The sequence below is a fragment of the Ananas comosus genome, linkage group 6, assembly GCF_001540865.1.
Source record: "Ananas comosus cultivar F153 linkage group 6, ASM154086v1, whole genome shotgun sequence".
In the NCBI taxonomy this organism is placed as follows: Eukaryota; Viridiplantae; Streptophyta; class Magnoliopsida; order Poales; family Bromeliaceae; genus Ananas; species Ananas comosus.
In genome coordinates this window covers 10,473,197-10,482,475 of record NC_033626.1, presented here as the reverse complement: position 1 = coordinate 10,482,475, position 9,279 = coordinate 10,473,197, and the positions used below count along the sequence as shown (strand labels likewise).

Genomic DNA, 9,279 nt, shown 5'->3' with positions numbered 1-9,279 from the left:
CACTGCAGACAGAGTACTCCCCAGAGTTTGGACGTGGATCAACACTGCGTGTTTAGTGCGGCGCCATCGGAAACATGTGACCATCTTTTCTATACTTGTGTTTTCGTTCGCTACATATTATTTTCTGCGGAAGGCCTGGATGTATCACCCCAGGTTCGAGTTACTTAGTCTCAGGTCAGTCTTTAGTTCTCAAACTGCGCAAATTATCGAGCTCGCCGCAACCCCCTACACCGGACCTTATATCAGCTTAAAGACAAGCAGGTTTGCTGGGTGGTCTAACGGCAGTCCTCCCAATTCGGAGAACGAGACCGGCGACGTAGACCTCAAAGCTTATGAAACTCGGTTTCCAGTGCTTGCAGGGGGTCTCCTTGCNATCTATTTCTCCCTTATCTTTCTTCTAAATTTGTTTTTCCTTATTATTGGCTATTTTCTTTCATTTTCTCTAATTTTTCTTTTTAAAAAAATTTTCAGAACCTTCTTCTTAGAGCCATACTATTCCCCCCTTCTTCTTTTCTACTTTTATTTTATTACTTTATCTTGTTTTGTTCTCTTTTTTGGGTCTCGGAGGCCCCAGCTGTCTCCATCTTGTACGCTTAATTCATCTTGCTTTATGAATGAAGCAGGTAGCAAGCTACCTTATTCTCAAAAAAAAACTCTCTCTCTCTCTCTCTCTCTCTCTCTCTCTCTTTTATATTTAGGGTAGAACTTCAAATTCGCCCCCTATGGTTTACTCGTTTTACTTTATCATTTTATCGTTGAAAAGTTTCACTTTGTCCAGTTGTGGTTTAATTTTTGTTTTATCAAAAAAATTCTATACGAAATAGAGTGACAAAATATTTTTTTTTTTAAAAAAATTTTAGGATGACAAATAAAAAATGCCTTAAATCACAGGGAGAGCAAAGAACAATTTTTTTAACCATGAGGTGGCAAAGTGAAAATGAGTTAACCCACTATCACTGGGGAGCAAAGTGAAATTTTTTGAACTATTGGGTAGCAAAGTAAAAATAAGGTAAATCGCAGGGCGGTAATTTGAAGTTTAGCCGAATTTTATTATCGAACCCTTTCCATTCGGCCTATTCTAAAAACAAAGTATGTGGGTATCTAATCATCTTTTGAAACAGCTAAGTTTTTATAGTGGGGCCGCAGATTGCATCTATTTAATTCTTTTTTTTTGGACATTTAAAAGATCTTGATACAGAGATAAAGATCTTGGAATTTATCGAACGAATTTGTGCTCAAAGTTGAAACAGCAAGAATGTATGAGCTCAGTTTTATTCTACCTGCGAAGAACAAGATGCATTGCTTTTAGTTAGAGGATCATTTGTACAATCAATGTATCAATTCACCATATTGGATAAAAAAAAAGTTGCTAATGTTAGTTACTAATAATATACAACTGCTTGTTTATTTCAACAGAAGTCGAGAAAGGTGAAACGATTTGTGCATCTTAGATTTGTTAAATTATATGAAACAGTTGTGTGTTTTATATCTGTTAAATAACTTAAATTAAAAGAAACAATCATTATTCTCTAAAAATTTAAACTATTCGTGAAAGTGCCTTTAATATTTATAGACTTGAAATAAATAAATAAAATTAATAATGCTAGGAGTTTGGTGGCACTCGAACTTAAAACCTTGCTTTGATACCATATTTAGTTATAAAGTGTTAAAATCGGAACGGCGAAAAATAGATCCAGAAAATAATTTAATGCAGAAAAAGAAAAGATAAGGAAAGAGCACACTAATATTTACGTGGTTCGGCCAGCGGCCTATGTCCACGGACGAAGACGGAGCAAATAATTTATTAATGTCGAAGGACGGAGTACAGAGAAAATCTCTCAAAAGACCCCGAACGCTAATTAGATCGGAAACACTGAAATTCGCATCTGTACATGCGACTCCAAATAAGCGGCTCGGCTCACCAAAAGAAGGATGTACGGCACCATGCACCCTGGCTGATGGTGTTGCTGCCACCGTACGGACAATCACAAGCCACTTAATTAAATAGTGCATCACAACTCCTCCAACAGAAACAAGCAATCTCACCTTTAATTAATTAGCATGGCATCTTAATACGGCCGCTTTCTTGCAGAACCAAGAACTCTCTAATATGCAAGGCTTAATTTGAGTCGCGGCAGCTTCATTACAATGGCCGGCATATATATAGGATGTGGCTTCAAATTAGAGTCTAATTGAAACTCTAAGCTAATTGGATTTCTAAACACAAGTCTAATCTAATTCAATTTGAAATTAGATTCTAACTTATAATCCATATATGCCAAATTATATCCAATCCCAATTAGATTAGGTGTTAACTCCAATTTAGATAACTACAAATCTAAACCAAATATAACATAAAGAATGATGTTTTTAAAATTTTTATTCAACAATATCAAATCTAGTTTGTGCCTGGATATATATCTTAGAACATTCTCTCTCTCTGTATCATGCCTGCAATTTAAACGAGAATGAGACATATTGTTTACAATTAGTCATTGAGGATACACAAAAAAAGTTAATTAGAACTAGAAAAAGTCTGGTTTATGTCGAGATAATTATGTTAAGTTCATTGTCCATCGTACAATACACGAATACAATTTGTGTATGTACTTCCAGTAAGATAGGATCATTCTACTCCATTTTATAGATCAAGAACAATCGAAAAAGAAAGTAAGACGATCGAGGATGGTATCTTTTATTTTTCAGTTTTTTATTATCAAACCCTTTACATTTGGCCTACACTACAAATAAAGAATGAAGGTAGCTTATCATGTGGAAACAAGCTAAGTTTTGATACTTGGGCATATTGCATCTATCTTTTCGTTTTTTGCATACACATGAAAGATCTTAAAAGATCTAGAAACAAAGATAGCGATTTTGGAAGTTCTCGAAAGGAACTTGTGCTCAAAGTTGAAACAACAAAAGTGTACGAGCTCAATATTATCTCCTTGCCAAGAACAAGACGCATTGCTTTTAGTTAGAGGATCATTTGTACAATCAAGGAATCAATTCATCACAATTTGACAACAAGAAGTTACTAATATCAGTTACCAACACGCAACAGCTTGTATATTTCAAGTGACTTGGAGAAAAGGTGAAATGATTTTCGATCTGTACTGAATAAAATAGAGTAAATAGAGTGTATCTTATCAAATCTAGTTTGTGCTTTGGTACACTTCTCGTGGTTTTCTCTCTCTTTCTCTCTTTCTGCTCTTTTGTTTTCACTTTTTAGATTAAAAATATATAAAACTTATCTGAACTATAAACAATTTTGATTTGATTGTCCAATCTTTCAAATTTTGAATTTTATTACTTAACCTTGCAATTTTTTTGATTTGAATCAGTCAATAGCACTCTGACTTCAATATTTGAATGCATTATTTATCTTTAAAGATTTATGTAGTATATTTTATGTAATTATCGCAACTACAAATTTATTAAAGTAAATAATCAGCTTAAATTTTGAAGTCAATATACCATTAACTGAGTCAAATCAAACAATTTGAAATATTGGATAGTAAAATCCAAATTTTAAAATGTTGGGTAGTCAATTCAGAATGATTTATAGTTCAAATAAATTTTGTACTTTGTTATCTATTTTTTGTTATCAAACTCATTGAGGTACGTATTTTATCATCTGTTGAAACAAGAAAAGTTTTTATACTGGTGGAGATTGCATCTATCTTATTAGTTTCTACAGATGTTTAAAGGATCTTAAAGGAGAGATAAAAGAGTTTGGAATCTCTCAAACGAACTTGTGCTCAAAGTAGAAACAACAAAAATGTACGAGCTCAATATTGTTCTCCTTACAAAGAACAAGATGCATTGCTTTTAATTAGAGTATCATTTGTACAATCAATGCCACTTGCCACTGAAAAGGTAACACAAAAAAAAGAAAAAAAAAATTCAAGGAAAAGCACTTTTGGAATCCATAATTGTTTCCATTAGACAGAATCCCTCAACCATTTTGTTTTCCATATGTGTCACATATCACACCAAAAAAAAGGCCAAAAAAGCAGGAAAAATAAAAGAACATCACTATAGATTATACTACATAAAGCATCATCATTAATTACTACAACAAAAGCTTGTCCATATCCCATGTCCCTCTATTTTATGCACCTCATAAGTTAGCGAAAACACGTATCAAGGACTTAAAAAAAAAGAGAAAAAAAAAAAGAAAAGTACTACAAGTAGAATCCCTTGGGGATTGCACTTAGTGAGTGGACCACCAAATATTTTAGAATTTTCCATTTTGACCCTTCATCTCAGAGTCATGGTTGATAATTTCCAATTTGCCAGTGTGAAGTGTAGTAGTCATTGGCAACTCGTTTTGTTGTTTATTTTCACTTGAATTTGAGGGTTGGGTCAAGTCATCCTTGTTTTTGCCCCAGATGAGGGAGTAGAGGCCTACTACTATAATAACTGCACCAATTACACTGCAACAAAACCAAGAAAATTTGCATTAGATTAATATTGATAACTTAGGGAGTAATTTGTCAAGATTAATGTGATTATAAGGGAGAAATAATTTGCATTTTGGTCCCTGATTTCTTTTCTTTTTTCAACAAATAAATTAGTCCTAAATCAGCTGACGTTTAGATCCTAAGTTTGAATCCCACTGGGCCGCCGATGCAAGGCTAGAAGCCTGATGGAGTTCGAACTCAGAAACTTTTATTCCAACACCCCGTGTGTGAAATAATGTAAAATAATAGTTTATTTTCTAATATACCTTAAGCTGCTAGAAAATGGTGTCATTAATATTTATTTTAAAAAATATAAAATATTAATTTATTATTTTCTAACAACTTAAGCTTTCAGAGACAAAAATGATGATTCAGTGGAGAGAAAAAAAAGATAAAAAGGTAATTTGACATTGTAAACAGGAGGAGGACTAGATGGCCTGGGTTAAAAAGTTCAGGGATCAAGTTGCAATAAGTGAATAATTTAAGAACTGCTGTGTGAATTTTAGTTTTGTTTTTGGTGTTAACAACACATATATTATGTATGTATATATACCTTCCTAAGGTGATCTCCTCTTTTAGAATGATTGATCCCATCACAGCCGTTACGATCATGCACAGTGGGTTAAATGCTGTAACAAAAACTGGGCCCCTCTGTTTTATCACTATCCCTTGCACATAATAGGCCACACCTGAGCACACCACTCCCTGCAACATTACCCAATAGGAAAATACTTTAAAAAAGAGTCTTATAATTAAATTAATATAATATAGTGGCATTTTCACACCTATGTTTTGTGATTCTGTTCATATCAACTCAGGCTTTCAATTAGGTTTTCGTCATGTTCGGTTGCATTTCGATCCGAACTTGACTCGAAATTTGAATCCGAAACCAAATTTTAGTGGATCTTGATTGAAACCAATCCACATATAACCTATGTCGGATTAAAAGTCGATTCAAGTGAAAGTTTTGATGAGGCTGATGTAGAGTTTCTTACAGCGTAGATGGCGGTGAAAAGGCGCATATCGAAGCCAATGAGCCAAGGCTTGGGGTCACCGCGTTGCACAATGAGAGCCACCGTGCCGCTCATCATCCCGCCCAGAAGGCATATCAACACCGTCAGCGAGAGCGCTGCGGGGTAACTGTCCAGTGTGTTCGACTATTGTACCACAAAAGAGAAAGAAGAAAAAACCGCGTTAATATTGTTTCTCTTCTTCAATGTGCTTGACGCGAATTGACTTATATGGATCTGTTTGGTTCTGCTGTAGAATTCGTTATTTAATAAAATATTACTTAAATAAAATATTATACTAAACTTCATTCAATGACTTCTTTCAAGATTAGAAGTAGAAGCTCTAAATCAAATCATATATTTTTGAGCTCCAAACAGAAAAGTAAAGAAAAGAAAAAAAATCAGCAAAGCAAAGTTGGCAATGGGCTAATTAAAAGCAATTCATGGTCTCTCTTTAACACATCTACAGAGAAATACCAACTAAATTAAAACTTCTGCTCACAGAGTTTCTGGTTTAGAACTTCTACTTTGAGAGTGTAAAAAAAATTTATCTTAATCTTTCGATAGAACAGAAACTTATTTTACAATCTCTTTTTCATAAGACTATATAAATTTTTTAGATAAATTAAAACGCTATTTCAGAAGCTAAGCCAAATGTAATACTCACTTGCAGTATGAAAAAAGCGGCCCAAGAAGTGCAACTTCCTAAAAGCATGATAGTTCCTTTGAGCCAGTTTCCACTGTTTTGTCCCGGGGAAGTGGTGTGGTGAGTTCCCCCCTTAGACCATGGAAACTCTACTGCAGGGCCTTTGTACAGTATCATGAGCAATGCTCCCGCAACGGTCACAATGGTTCCCACTATCTTAGCTTGGCCACGCCTCTTCCTTATATTCACCTTCTCAATCCTACAAATATTATGACCCAAAAAAGCAGCCACGTATCTAGTATTATTATTCATCCTTTTATTTCTTTAAAAAGAGTTTAAGGGTTTAGGATTATATATATATATGTATGTATGTATAATTACCTTAGGAGTGTGGCCAAGAGAAAGGTAACTGCAGGGAGCATGTTGTACAAAGCTGATCCAAAGCTTGCGGAGGTTAACTTAACTCCCATGTAGTAAAAGTTTTGGTCAAGCACGGGCCTGCGTATATATAAATAAATATATGATATTAGGAGAATGGAAAGCATTTTAAGTGAGAATTTTGTAAGAGTTAATTATAATAGCTTAATTTGTTCTATATATGTAAGCTTATAAGAGGGGGAAAAAAAAGAAAAATACAAGTAATAACATTAAGATAAGGAGATAGATATATGATTACTCGAGTAACGCGAGCGCCATTATCTTCAGAAAGATGGAGATAGTCATCTTGGGCCTTGACCTGTTAGAGAAGTAAAATAAACAAAAATGAAAAATTAAAATTAAATTTGAATTATTTTATATTGTAGTTGTACTGGTCTTTAGAGTTGTATGATATCAGAGCCGGTCATAAGTCTCTTATGAGAGGAGTGCATAAGGAAGAGAGACGGAGACGGAGCTACGGAGACCTCTCGAGCCACAGCGCAAAGGGTGCAATGACAACCACTGCGACGGCGTTTCGGTACACCACGAGGACGTAATGGTCCATGCCGCGCTTGAGCGAAGCCGCCGCGACGATGTACATGCCGGAGAAACCGATCTGCAGCAGCACCATATACAAATATGGCTTCACCCCGTTCACTACCCCTCCTAGCCACATCTTGTTCTCACTCTCTTTATGCTCAGTACCTCTCTCTCTCTCTCTCTCTCTTATTGTATTAGCTCGGAATGAGATTGTATGAGAATGCTGAGGCTTTATATAGCTCTTACATAGAGAGAGAAAGCAACACCTATTTGACTACCCTACATATGAATACTATCAAAAAAGTCACTAGCTCTTAGGTTCTATTTGTCCCAAAAAAAAAAGAAAAAGAAAAAGATGTAGAACTCCGCTATTATCCATTTACATTTGACTATGTACAGTTTAAAAATTGATATTACTATCTGACCATTTAATTCATTTGATTTGAACTAAATAGTATACATGTCTTTAGCTTCAACCATTTATATTATTATAAATTTATTAAAGTAAGTAATTAATTTAAATTTTAGATCTAATTAAAGATTCATCAAATCATCTAAATTAAATGAATTGAAAGATTAAATACCAAAATCAAAATTTTGAAAGACTGAATAGTCGAATCAAAAATAAGTTTTTATATATTCTTACCATAAAAGAATTATAATTGTTTTTAATTGTTTTAGGTTTTAAAGTGAGGTGGCTATTCACATGATATCAACACGGGAGATCTTAAACTAAGTTAAGTAAATGTCCTCCCCTTATCCAAAAATTTTCTACATAAATTATTAGAAATGATATCTCCTCCTCTTTAAGTATTTAGAGTAATCGATTATTTCGTACTACCACACATCAAAAGGTTGAGCATAGAGGACCATTTCTAGGGCAAAATGAAGTGACAGTCCTGGACACAACCACATCAGAGAATTCTTTTATTTTTTTTTTTCTTTTTATGGTTACAAAAAGAACCACCAATGAGATGAGAGTGCGGAGTGAATGGTATTTAGGGTACTTATGCTTTTACTTGGGGAATTAGAGGCATCCACTTAATAATGGAGGCTAAGTTTTAGTGCATGCTGATGCAGAGACAGGTGTGGTGGTGGTGCGCTCCTGTTAGGATTTCAAATTACACACTCTGGCAGAACACAGTAAGAAATTAAATTAAAGGATTTTTTTTTTTCTTTTTGGCCATGAGATGCCCCCTGGTTTGGTGCAGGGACTGAGTTGTAAGCCAAGTTGGATTCTTTTGCTTTCATTTCTTTCATATATATGTTTGTTCTGAAAATTAAGTAGTTCCAGAATTGTATAAACTTGTTTTTTTTTTTTTTTTTGAGAAATAGGAAGAACGCTACCCGCTTCGTTTATTTCATTTAGAAATAAATTTAGCTGGAAATGTGAATCAACTAGGATTCGAACTTAGGTCTCGGGTACCAACCACCAAGCCCTTTGCCACTTGCTCTAGGGACGGTCGGTACTTCGTCAAGTTTTTTAGTTGCCATCAGCACATGATTTTCACATGATAAATATTCTTTAGTTTTCTGATAGCTAAATTTTAGATAATGACTTGCAGTCCGGCTGAAGTTTGAATGATGATATGTGATCTCACAGAAAACTCATGTTGTGTTATGCCATTCTTTCATAATTGAAACTTGGCAATAAGTGTATGCACTATGCTGTAGAAAAGTGCAATAGAAAATTATCTCACTCACAGGCGCCGTAAGGAATGATACTGTTAAATAATGTGAAACAATTGTTTAGCTCCAAAAGCGTAAACTTTTATAAAATGAATATTTTTAATATTTATATTCTTTCCCTCACATCTAGATTCGAAATTTTTTAATATGCCTAAGGCGAAACTTAAGCTTCCAAAGAACGGTATTTTTAATATTTATATTCAACACTCCTCTTTAGTCTACCCTCGAAACTTCATATTTAGGCTGAAAACTTAATTCTATATAATTGTATTACTCATGTCTAGTCTCAAAACTTTTTACTGAGCCTAGAGAGAAGCTTGAGCTTTCATATATAGAGCAAATAGAAAACACCCATTATTCTCTAATAAGGTTATATTTGGTTCGGTTATAAGAAAGAGAATAAGCTCTTATTCCCCTCCTTATATCCAAAACAGTATTTTTTAGAGTTGGAGAATTGTTATTCCCTCTTATTATATTAGGAATAAAGGAAATCTCCCCCACGGAACAAGCT

General features: G+C 34.2%; 1 protein-coding gene across 1 annotated transcript; it reads right to left on the bottom strand.

The window, feature by feature from the left end:
• On the bottom strand, positions 3,952–7,292 carry LOC109711278 (WAT1-related protein At1g44800-like). The gene is made up of 7 exons (XM_020234236.1): positions 7,025–7,292; positions 6,799–6,858; positions 6,504–6,620; positions 6,144–6,381; positions 5,462–5,623; positions 5,020–5,171; positions 3,952–4,439 (listed from the first exon to the last, which is right to left on the bottom strand). The coding sequence occupies exons 1-7, from the start codon at positions 7,213–7,215 to the stop codon at positions 4,241–4,243; spliced, it is 1,119 nt and encodes a 372-aa protein (XP_020089825.1). The 5' UTR covers positions 7,216–7,292; the 3' UTR covers positions 3,952–4,240.